General features: G+C 43.5%; 1 protein-coding gene across 2 annotated transcripts in view; it reads left to right on the forward strand.

Moving 5' to 3' along the window:
- LOC128893377 (uncharacterized) overlaps positions 1-12,634 on the forward strand; it is a 29,187-nt gene extending 16,553 nt beyond the window's left edge. Inside the window, exon 3 of one of the 2 annotated variants that reach the window (XM_054154290.1) lies at positions 2,984-3,320. In XM_054154290.1, the coding sequence (XP_054010265.1) occupies positions 2,984-3,107 (124 nt within the window). In that variant the 3' untranslated portion in view covers positions 3,108-3,320. Of the gene's footprint in view, positions 1-2,983; positions 3,321-8,702 lie in introns of those variants that run through there. The other variant, XM_054154292.1, reaches the window with a different exon arrangement.
- The last annotated feature ends 271 nt before the right edge of the window (positions 12,635-12,905 follow it).

The raw sequence follows: 12,905 nt of genomic DNA on the forward strand, positions 1-12,905 counted from the left end.
GGTGGACGGTAAAAAAAAAACGAATGAAAGGAAGAGAGAGAGAGAGAGAGAGAGAGAGAGAGAGAGAGAGAGAGAGAGAGAGAGAGAGAGAGAGAGAAGGAGAGGAGACCGAAAGAAAATCAGCCGCTCGAAGCGTGCATCCGCTCCTCGACTCTCGACGAGGGTCTCGACGTGGCCTTTTCGAATCTCCACGCTATCCTGATTTTATTTTCGGGGGCAAATTGCGCGCAATTTTCGACAAATGGGCAGGTGTCCGCGTACGAATCCTTTCGCAGCTCCTGACGTCAATTAACAATGATTGGTCGCCGTCGAATGGTTATTACTTCTAATTGTCGGCCGGAAATGTTCTCCTCTAACCACAAGTTTCTGTTATTTCCACGGTTTCTTTGATACTATCTCGATGCAAATTCGGTTGTTAGTGGCTGTTTGCTTCGCGAAACACGCGGTGATTATACCCCGTCTGTCACTGCTCCCTGCTCTAATCCTATTATTCCCTTGGAGCGTTCGAATATGCGACGCCGCTTTCGATCTCGCCGAGGAACGAATCGAAAGCGATAATTCAGATGAAAGGTGATGTTACGTATCTCTGCGTATTTCGTAATTAAAAAGTAACATCGAATTCTACCGGAATCTTCTTCCTCGGAAAAAGAAGTAATCTGTAAAATGAAACTATAAATGATGTGAAAATATATGACATGTATCTTGCTCTAAAAAAAAAAAAAAAGAAATGGTTGGATGGAAAGTATTAGAAATAAACCAGAAACGGAGGTGAAAATTGTCGCGTCGGTGGTAACAAAGTCAAACAAGAAGATGGAGATCTATCTGGCTCGAAAGTTAGACGGAATCCAGTAGCCAGTTTTTATGCTCGGGCCCTACCATGTACGGAACTTTAAAACGACCGTGAGTACCTGCTAGAGGATGACGACCGTGGGAGGGGGCTGTTTAGTTCCGTGTACCACCTGTTATCTTCTTGCCTCCTCTTCGAACTCCCCTTTGTTCACATATACCTGACTCACGGAGGGTGACCAAACGCCCAACTCTTGTTCCTCGCGCGGTGTCCAGCCTGGGCGATGGCTTTCAGATCAGTTTTTCAATTTGTAACGGGAGGAAGACTCAACGATAGAAAAAAAAATAATTATTACGAGAACGTGAATTAGAGTTCCATATTTTGTGGTAAACGATTTTATATTTGTGTAAAACAGCGGGAATTTACGTGAATCCAAAGTCTTCTTAGTTAAAAGCGAAGACGAAAGCTCGACGAGCTCCGAGTTTGCGCAAGGGGAAAGGGTTAATGAGCAATTAGCAAGGCGCAAACTCGGAGGAGGGTGGTTTCAGCGAGGGCTGGGTGGCGTTCGTTAAACCCTCGGGTACCGCCCCTCGGTTATAATTAGTGGTCATAGCTGGGATATAGAGACGAAGCCAGAAATCGTTTTCAAGGGGCCGACGAGGCGGCGCCCACGCGCTTTTCCATTAGACGCGAGAATTCGCGCCTGCGCCCCTGGATTAATTACGGAGAGGGTTGCCAATCGGAAGGAAAGCCAGAGCGCGCGGTCCGGGCGCGCAAACTCGCTAATGATAATTATTGACCAATCGCAGGATGCTGCGGAGAAAGAAACAAAAAGAAAGTGCCACGGAGAGGAAGAGTTCAGGTGGCTCCGGGGGTTGGACCGTGGAAAATGAACTTTTGCGCAGAGAGAACGGCTACAAGGGTAATCGGAAAACGTCATCGATACTTCCTCACGAATTAAGAAATTTTTCTCGAGATATTTGTCTATATCGAAATTTATACATATAGACGCATTATACAGCGAATAATGAAGTACCTCGGGAGAACGAAAAGCGAAAAACTTTGTGAATTGTTTTAGGATGGAAAATATTCTTAAAGCCAACATTTTCACTTATTGATTCTGTGTTTCTGCTTCTAGTTAATGAGTTTCCAAAAAGCAAAACGTTTTCCTTAAACAGGCAAACACCCTCGTGCTCACCCCAAAAGGCCATCTAAATACAAATACGTAAGCTTCCACTAAGGCCTCGTGCATTTTAAAATTTACAAAATAGAATTTCAATCTGAAAAGTTACAAACTGTGCCTGAATACATAAGTACAAGTGTTAACTACGGTTTCTTGGTCAAGTATTAAAAGAGAAAACTAAATAACCGTAACACCTGGCGCATAGTGAGTATCAGCGATGCCAGTTGCATACCGGAAGCACGAGCGCGGAGTGGGGGGCAACGCAGAACGACACGACGTTTCACAACGTAATAATTACTTGAAAGTTAAAGTAGGTAGTTGTCGAGGGTAGAATTATTACGTAACCGTCGATTAAGGATACACCTTTTAAAATTTAATGGAGAAATTGTCGGTCAGTGAATATTAAAGAAGCCAATTTAAAAGAGAACATTTAGGATAGGAAACAATCAGTCTGCTCGAGTTTATACTGATTGCTATTCGATGAAAATGAGTTTGAAATTATCGTTCCTCGCATCGTTAGCTCTGCATACATAAGCTCGTCGAAACTAAAACTGCCGGAACAGAGGAAAAGATTTATAGAGCAATCTGAAGTGATATAGTAAATTTACGTACTAATATCCTACTTATCAGTAGCGATTCTACCGAGAAAATATAAGGTTGATTTATCTGTAAGAACATTAAATACACTTGGAGTGGAACTCTTGCAACGAATTATCTCCACATTGCAAGTTCAAGTGAGAACGGATAAATGAAAGATATCTTTATCGTCGATAACAAATTCTTCGATTTACTTCCATTAATGTAAAACACAAACAAATACTTTTTGGAATGAAATATAACAGTTAACTGGTTTTTCACCCCCGACTAAGACTCATTGCTAAACAGATCTCATACGTAATCTTTTAACCACAAAAGTGTTTTAATTAAACCAAACGAACTAACGATTAAACTGTTATTGGTTTTTCTAGATATTTGTACCATTTTTATAAAGGATGAATAATGTTTGTCCGTAGGAAGATGCACCAGCAGCATTCCGTCACTAGACGTAACGTAATTGCAAATATGGGCGTTTCTGGAGATCGAAGCTACCCCCGATTGGTACAGCCGCGCGTTTGCGCTGTGCTAATTACTCATTAATCCTTTCGTACGAAGCGCATGCTCGATGAGGAAACCGAAACGTCCCCGAACCGAGGGGGTGTGTCCCATTCATCTTGCGCAGTTTTCGAGGATCTGTCTCGTTCCTTAATTTTCAAATTGGACCCAGATCGAAAGATACAAGTCTCTCAGACTTTAATCATCGCCGATATACCCCGAGGAGAGCAAAATCGGCAACGGACACTTCCATAAGCATCCCCTGTAGGTGTAAGTGGTGATTTAACGTTGAAAGGATTGGCCCGATTATTATAGAAAAGATTTGGAACTTTGTTTTACTTGTTTGCTCTAGTTACGCTTAATAATGTGTTATGTGTGTTTTCGTGTGCAAATTTTCGACGATTCGACAGACCTAGACTAGACAGACTTAATCGTAGTATGTTAAATTAACACCACGAATTATTTGTGAAATTCTCCAAAAATTCTGCTTTCTATGTCCATTTCTGTCACAGGGCATTAATGAGCCTTGTTACTCTCCTACCACCTATGTCCCACGAGAAACTGGTTTGTCAGACTGACAAAATATGAGAATCAATTGAGCCACGATTAGGGTAAGGGTTTTTAAAACGCACCCTTAGGGATACACGCGATACATACAACCAATGTACGAAGCCGAGTTGTGTAATGCACTTACCGGCGACCTAACTCGCAATTTTCTATTTAAATTATAACTCGATGCCGATAATAGCCGTGGAAAGTACATATTTAATATCCGTGGAACTCCGGTCTTTATAAAAATACATAAAGCCGCGGCAAATTTTCCTCGAATACGGGAAATGGTATTAGGGTGACCGAAAGGTAATCAAAATTGTATCAACATTTATTTACTAAAGAAATCTTAAACACTAATCAACAAAATAATTTCCATCATTGTCCAACAGTTTTTGCCAGCGTAAAACTTTTCCAAGTCGAAGACATTCTGATTACTTTTCGATCCCCCTAATATTTAATAGACTCGGGACCAGGATACGCGTGACTCGCTCGGTCACGCTTTATTCTGAAAACAAACCAATGAAAGGAAATTACAATTTCCGTGATCGAACCAAAAGCGTACCTTCGCGATAGCGTGTCCGTATCGGTCGCGCAGCTTGTCTTCCCCGCATACATCACTTCAAACCGGTATTTCCGCGGGGGATCATAACAACGGTCCAGGCGTAAGAACGACCGTGTCACGGTTGCAACCCTTCGAATTACATATGCACGGTTGTCGAAGTCGTTGGTAAGAGTCGCGAGGTCTTGGATCGCGTCACATAAATCGAACGATATGAGCCTGCTCACCAATTAGGGTGGCCTTTAGTGCCGGAATAAAAACCGAGCACGCTTGGTGGCGATCCCCTCGCTACCATGCAGATTCGCCTAACGAACGCCGATTCCACGTACCTCGATACCAACGAGTTACACGGAACCGAGCGCAACCGAACGGACCAACCTCTGTCTCTTGCTCTATACTCGCTTACGTGCACATAATGCATACGGTGCATCCGAGCTGCGACGCAACGGACACCTCCGCCTATCGCGGCCGATCGAGAGATTCACAAGCGTGGCGAACGAAAGGTGGCGCGCTTATTACCAACCCGGTGGTATATCTCATCTCGCGAAGGTTAAACGTTCCTGTTGCGACCAGACTGAATTGCGAATGACAAGTAAACCACAATCCGAGCTTACACGCTTAAATATCACGATATTGATTTTATATAAGGTATGCGTTTTCGGAGAACACCTTGTTTCAAACAAGCAGTTTGAGCAGAATGCGGTTTAACCGGTAAAGATTACCCGTGTCCCGCTAAAGGTGATATTTCACCCGATATTTTATCTTTAGATTAACGACTCCGTGCGCTCGGTGCATAATACATTCAGCTGCATTCGCGTTGCAGCGCCACTGATATCTACGTATCGCATTCGATCGCGAGAGTTATACCAAGGAAAGGTGTGTTACGTTCATTGTGTACATTGAACACGTTCAGGAAGAACTTGCATTTGGAAAAGGATGTGTAACTTATTATATACGTTACAGTCGATAAAATGAAAGGTTCCGGCGGTGGAAGATACATTGACCTTAGACGTGGCGATCGAAGGAAACTAAAGTTGAAGAAAAGATACCCTCGAACATTAATACCCGTGATTCGATATTTAGAACGACTTTCCACGAGGACTATAACACTCACATTTTTTATTTGTTATCGTTACTCAAAGATTTGCGTTTCAATTAACACCAGAATATTAATATGTGCTGATACGCTTCTTTTATGTGCGTATGATTTTAGGTACACGTTTGTTACATAATCGCTTGTATCTGTTAAATGCCAATATGTTTGCAACTTCGTTTAACAGTTAAAATTTCGTTGACTTATTCGTGGAAGCCATCAGTTTCATGTTTAATTCGTTTGCTATCTAGACGAGAACTTTTCCTACCTTTGCAGCACTCTATTGGCAAAAAACACTCTACCTTACATTTAAATATTTCATCGGACGAGGACTACGTGCTAAATCGCGATATTTAAGACGTCTGAAATTCAGAACCGTCTCGAAGGAAAAGAGAGACTTATCGTAGACGACGTCGAGGAGAAAGGAGTTATAAAAGTGTGTATTTCCCTCGCGAATAGTCCACTTTGTGCTGTCATACGCTCCCATAACCTTCCGTGACAAGCTCGTTGAATATCCGACGAAGTTTCTAAAGTTCTCCTGAAATTAGAGACCGATATCTTACATCGTAACTACACGTTTCAATACTAACACTACGAATCCACGATCAAACCAAGAAAAAAAACGACAAGTACACGCAGTAAGTTCGAAAATTGCCATCTTTCCGACCAGCAAATCAAAGATTCGACAGAGAGAGAAAAAATACCGTCGCCTCTGTAATTTTCGAGGAACCGTTTTCAAAATGGCATCTTATCGCTACGATAAACAGACTTTCCCGAGTTTTCTCACAAACCTCCAGCGGTGCCGATACTTTTATTCGTCACTGTGTATCGACCCCTTCAAAAATTGACGCGTGGAAACAACAGGAAAGGAAAAGCATCGCGAATTTCTTCGGTCGCACCCTTCAGGACCCGCGCGGCCAGGGGGTGGCGGTGAGGTTGAATTGGTTCGAACGGATACGCGAAGCGTGATCCACGAGCGCTTCGGACACACTCACGTGCAATACACGCGACACTCGTCGTGTCGTAACGTACTGCACACCAACGCGATAAGAGAGAAGAAGAAAGAGAGACATTTTCTTGGGAGAAGCGGGGGAGTTTCGAGTCTGATAAAGGAGGGGGATGAAAGGAGACGAAATGGGTGGAGAACAAGGAAATCGAAGGGGATGAGAGAGAGCCGGGAGAAGGAAAAGAGAGTATGCGAAAGACTCGCATAACGATCCCGTTTAAGAATCCCTCCTCAACCCTCCCGCGACCAGGGGCGTTCCTAAAGTACTTGCCGCTCGGGTGCCATTTCAAATTTGCTGCTCTCCCCCTCTTGCCAAAAATTATTCCATTCGATTATACTTATTTATTTGAATATGTGTCTTTGGCAAACGAGTATGTAAGATAATGAAAGGTGTAAAATATGTAACTTGAATGCTAGTAATAATAACAAGGGGTAGCGTAACTCTAGACGAAAAAATGAAAAATTTAACTAAGGCTACGATGAAATACTGTGCATTTAAATATTGCGCTAATTAAACTTAAATTGCACGATGCTAAAATCCCTGGAATCGTCAGATCCTCGGTGATATTACTAAATTATAGACAAATATTTCCGAAATTGATACAATTCAAATATTATTCGTTCCTTTCATTAATTCGCAAACGTGGCTGGAGCTTAAATGCACAGTATACATATCGCCACGGCACGAGTTAGATCGAACTTGGAATAAGACTATCTTCTTAAAGTTTTCCAATAATTCTTTTAATTTATTAAACAACATTAATAAACGCTTTCTGCCTCTGCCACCCTCCGGATAGCGTCTGTCCGCGAAGAACCTTTAACCCTCCCCTCTTCCCGCTTAACTCGTAGCGAAGCCGGGCGAAATAACAGGCACTCGTGCTGTACTCGCCATCCACCCCCGCCACACCTCCGCCTCTACCACCTCCACGCTCGGAGGACAGCATTTGCAAAACTCCGACGTGTATAATAATAATTACTGGCCGCGGATACTCCTATCCACCCTTTCTCCCCGTGACCCTCTCTCGCCGCCACCGCTTGGACAGATGGCGTGGCCTCCCCTCCAGGAATCGTGGACAGGGTGGTCCGTGGTCCACGCCTACCCAGCATCCCCAGCTCCGAGCGACGTCTGCCTTCCCCTCTTCTCGTTTTCTCGTCCCTCTCTTGCATCCCCCTCGGAACTTCTCCAATCTCTCACACTCGCGCTCTCGATACACCCAGAGCCGAGGGAACGCTCCGCAGGAGAGAAAAGCCGGCTAACGAGAAGCCTGGGCACGGGCAGGGGGGAATGCTAAATAGACGTTATGCTCCTCTCTGTCTCCTCCATTTTCGCTCCCCCTCGTTTTCCTTTCCTTCGAGACACCGTCCTCCCCTCTTTCCCCTTCTTTCCTCGCTTCTCTCTCTTTCCCTCCGTCGTCGATTCCGCCCCACCACCGCGACCATCCCCCACCGCGAGACGCGATTTCTCGTGAAATAAGCTCGCGAATCCCCCCACCAGCCGGTGTATAAACACACGAGGGTCGACGGAAAGGACCGAACCAGTCCGAGAATTCTTTACATTGTCGCTACGAACGCACACCTTATAGCTGCGCGTCGCGTCGTTACCCTCTTCGTTTGTGTACCATTGTACGTACGTGTTTCCTTCTCTTCCTCGTGCTCTCGTACGCGGACCCAAAGCGTCGATTGTATAATCGCGGCAAGAGAAAGAAAAGGAAAGGGAACCCGCCGAGGGAGGATGAGGAGCGATGATATCGAAACGAAAGACCTCCTCCGCTTCCTCGACCGCTTTCTTTCGCATAGTCCTGAGACTTTTTAGACAATTCTTCTTTTTCGTACTCCCTGATGACGACGGGGTCGGGAAAAACCGCGGCTCTAGACGCGGAGCATATAACGCTTGTCAAAATTTTGCACTTTGTTAATATACGGGGGTCGCAATTATATTTACCACGGTGGAAATATTTCAACCCCTTGGTTACACTGACGTCACCATCGCCGCATATGTAACATGCTCCACAGCTTGGAATTTTATCTATATGGTAACGCAAACCGAGATGATGGAATAAATGAGATTTAAATTATGCTTATAAATGTTTGCGCGAGGGTTCAAGTACCAGATAGAAAAGTGTCCAATAACACTTGAGTATTAACGATTTATATTGCAGTCAACTTTTGTGAAAGTTGATTTAGGAAGTATCGCGTGAACAATTTGCAATACAAAAATATCTAGAAAATCAACGAGGGTAACTCGTCGCATTACAAATGTTTACAACGAGCAATCGACATACACGTGCTCCAAAATGAAAAGTTTCGCAGTCGATTAGAATTTTTAAGCGTGCCGGGGAGCCCCTCCGTGAAAGTTTGCGTATCACCCGTAAAATTGTTCAAACTTTCGCGATCCCCTTGCTCCTTACCAATTCAAAATACATTTTTCAGGGTGGCAGACATTGATTGAGTACAGCCAAGGAAAGTAATATCTCTAGAATTCACCGAGTCGAACTCGAAGATTTTAAACGTAACGTTGGATGCCACGATAATAGTTCACTGTTCTCCCATACTTTGGTCGTTTTCGTGATTAGATAACGAGTAACAATCGAAGTGCATTTCGTGAGTATGTTAAAGATAAAACAGCTTATCGTAATCGTAGTCAGAGTTTGTAGCGAACTTGTAGTAAACACGTAATGCTAGTCAAAGTAATCCACTCTTACGATAGAGACGTAAAGTGAATAATTATCCCAATTTTTATTAATTTCCGCCATTAATTCGTTAGTACCTCGCTTTATATGACACGCAACGCTATTAGGTTATTCCATTTACGACGTAAACGATACGTTTTAGCGAGTTTCACGCGTAGAAGCGACAAAACATATTCATTTGCTAGAAACATGAGTGCTAGAAAAGTGTAGTATTGCTTGTTTAAAAAATTTCAAATGAAAACGATGAAAGAGTGTATTCGACATGGTAGGTATGCTACACGAAGTGAACTGTGTTTACTATAAACACATCAAACATTAATGTAAATTCGAAACACCCATGGAATTGGCCGAAGACATTTTATAAACTAACCGAAGCAAACCTGTAGCGCAATCGTTAAATAACTGCCACGAAAAACTTAACCCGACTCGTTCTGCTATCCATTGTCATTTGAGAAATACTGAAAAGACTGTGAATATGCTCGATGAGCACCGCACGAACTGTCAGCAGTCAGCCATCAGCGAAAGATGTATGTTCGCTCGGTTCTCTTCAGTTTAAAAAATGAACTGTTTCTGAACCGAATTGATACCAGGAATGAAAAATAAGTATTATACAGAGAACTTCTCTACGAAGATCCATTGAGAAGTTTCATCCCATGTCGACCTTATTACAAACAGAAAGGTAAATAAGTGATTAGAGAACAAAAATTTGGTTCTACGTGAGATCTTGCTCCAAGTCACACCTCGATAGTCTGCAAAGAAAAGATGAGAAATGAATATAATAAGAGAAAATGACCGATACCGTACATAGCAATATTAAATTGCAAAAAGAGACGTGAAAAAAAAAAGATTTGCACAAGAATAAGCAATACGAGTAATCCGTTTATCATTTTGAAGAAGTTCGAAAAATCGATCTCGAACAGCCGAAGATGTCGAACGTGTCCCGAGAAGGGGAAAGAAAGATGACGTTGGAAAAAAGGAAGAGAAAGGTCAGGACATCGCGTTGCTCGTTCAGAACGGCAAACGAAGGTAAAGATGACTGGATAGATTCCTTAAGCGTTGCTCCAATCAGATCCCATGTCACTCGGTTCATTAATCCATTCAGGGTGGACTCTGAAAAGTCCCACGTTGTATTACAGAGTTACACTCGTCCGAATGTAACGACGTGAATATATGTATAATGGCGTTCGGAACACGAAGAATCTCGAGCGTGACGAGATTCAATCAAATTATAATTGTACCGCGTCGATGTACCTTTTAAAACGGTTCGCGTTGAATCAAAGTTTGCATCTATAAATACACGCTTGTTACTTTCTCGACGTAACTGTATTAACACGTCGAAAGCCGGATACACGCATTGCTCGCATAGCTCGTAGACTGACTCATAGATTTTGTCCACATGTTCCTAGATGTTGACTCGTAACACGTTATCTCTTTACATTTAATTCTTTTTATTAAACTTTCTCGTTTCTGTTGGATAAACCTTTTTAAAATCGGACTTCGCGTTAATGTGTACGTAATATTAGATACAAATTTTGTTTATCTCTGCATGGGATGTCCTAATAGTTGCAGCTTTTCGAATGCAAGTATCTGATGCGACCTAGAAAACAATCCTGTAGGTAGCGATTCGTAAATTATTTGGCTAATTATATTTCCATTAGGTTGTCCCGAAAGTTTCTTTCGCGAGTTGCACTCAATTATTTTATGTGATCGTGTTTCTATAAATAGACAATCTAATTTCATAGATATTCATGTTGTAACAGTAATGGAGCAAAATGAATCGTGCAGAATTCAGTAATGTAACATAAAACATAAACTATCGCGCATGTATTACTTATTAATAAAGCGAAAGAAACTTTTGGGACAACCTAATACAAGACAATTAACCAAATATTTAAATTAATTCTTAAAATAATTACATTCAAAGTGTTGCATTAGAAAATACTATTTTAAATGCTTGTTACTACAGTAGTTCATTATGGCACCGCTAGATAGTACTATAAAGTGTCACGGTTAATTGGCCGGTAATTTAGCAGCTGTAAGTTGGTGAAACAAGTAGAATATACATTTTACCGGTAAAATCGAATCGCTACCTATAGGCAGACGCGTATCGTGTCGATGTCATTAGGTGTGTTTTTTGTAATGGCCAAGCGTACCTTCAATTATTTGCGCGACCGCTATCAGAGGGGAGAGAGAGAGGACAAATCAAAGGAAGAATGGGGAAAGAGAAAAAGAAGAGGATAGGTGTATCGAGAGCTCGCGCGGTAATCCAGCAGAAAGCAGCACGGTTGAAACGGAAGATTTGCAAACAATAGGTCCGAAGCGGGGTGGATTCTTTAGATGGCGGCTTGATACGCATCGCATTTACATATTATTGCTATTATTAGGTAAACGGTCCTTCGAGCGCCTCTTTAACACTACGCGCTCGCCCTTCTAGATATTTTACGAGCGACCGCGAGAGGCCCCCACCGATAAAAGCCGAGGTTGCAACAGCGCCGTCTATCGGTAGACAAAAATTGAACCACCACCCGGACCGAGTAGGTGGCTGGAATTGTAAATAATCCCTCGAATCGCTGGAAAAAGATACTTATCGGGTTTACGCTCGGTAACATTCTATCCCCGTCGACTGCCTCTTCGCTTTTTGCACCGCGCGGTCCGCTCGTCAAACGCCAAAAATACCTTCAATCGCCCACTCGGTATTTTAACACTTTACCGACCGGTAGCCTATTAATAGGCTCTTTGTTGCCGACGCTTACCGACCGACACTTGTGAATCGGTTTTTATGGTAATCGATGCTTTGTTAAAATGACATTACATTCAATTACGAATATAAGAATTAAGTAAAGTGTTAAGAAAACAATATCCGTTGACTTCGGTATATGACCGAATTTCGGTATATCAAAGTAAAGTTTATCACGATCACGCGATACCTATTCGTTTTGTCTATTTCTAGCCTTCCTATTTTACAAATATCTGTCCTTCGTTTTAAAAATCGAACAAATCTCCGTTTCGATTTAAAAATCTGTTGGCGGCGGTTAGATCGCGTAAGATCGACTTTTTAAAGCTGGCAACGCTGGATACGCGGGGCATCAGAGCTCTCTAGACCGCGTGACGCCGGGGTCGAAATTAAAGATGCGGCTTCGGAAGGTACGGGGCCCCCGACGAAGTCGAGGAAGGCAAAAAGAAGGAAGGCGAAGAAGGGATCGGAATCGCTCGATAAAACAGGGCGACGTTGGAACCACCGATGGGCCCGGAACGATTCGAAGGGGAGAAACATTGGGCCCGGGGTGGAAGGGGGAGGAACCGAGTACGTACACACAATGGGGTCCAAGAAGAGAAGCCGAGAGCAAAAGCGGTGAATTAATTGTCGCTCGCGCCGCCGACGAAGCCGCTACGATCCGCAAGCCTGATTTGTGAGCCGCACGCGTGTATATCGTATGTGTATCTCCCCCCTGTTCGAACTCCTCCCCCTTTCTCCTTCCCCTTCTCTTTCGTTTTCTCCTTAGCTCTCTCCCACTCTTCCCTTATCCCTATTTCTTTCGTTCCCCTCTCGCTCTGCCGTCTTCGACGGCAACAAGGAGACCCGTGTAGAAGACCGCGACGATGGTGATGGAGACTGACAATGGAAACAAGCACAAAGAACGACAGAGTAAACAACCACACCACCACCACCCCACCCCCCACCTCCCCCCACCCGCCGGAGAAAGAGTGATACGGGGGGGGGGGGGGGGGGGGGGGGGGGGGGGTAAACAGGAAACAAAAGTGCGGATGGCGAGCAGAAAAACGAGGAAAAAGTATATAAATCGTGGAAGAGAAAGAATCGTCAGCATCCATCGAAGGGAGAAAGAGCGAAGTACCAGAAACTGAAAGATGCTACGAAAAATGCACCGACCGCGAGTCCCCCCCCCCCCCATATCCCTCCCTAAAACCTCTACCCCTCTCCCCG

Source organism: Hylaeus anthracinus, unplaced genomic scaffold (genome assembly GCF_026225885.1).
Source record: "Hylaeus anthracinus isolate JK02 unplaced genomic scaffold, UHH_iyHylAnth1.0_haploid 27395, whole genome shotgun sequence".
In the NCBI taxonomy this organism is placed as follows: domain Eukaryota; kingdom Metazoa; phylum Arthropoda; class Insecta; order Hymenoptera; family Colletidae; genus Hylaeus; species Hylaeus anthracinus.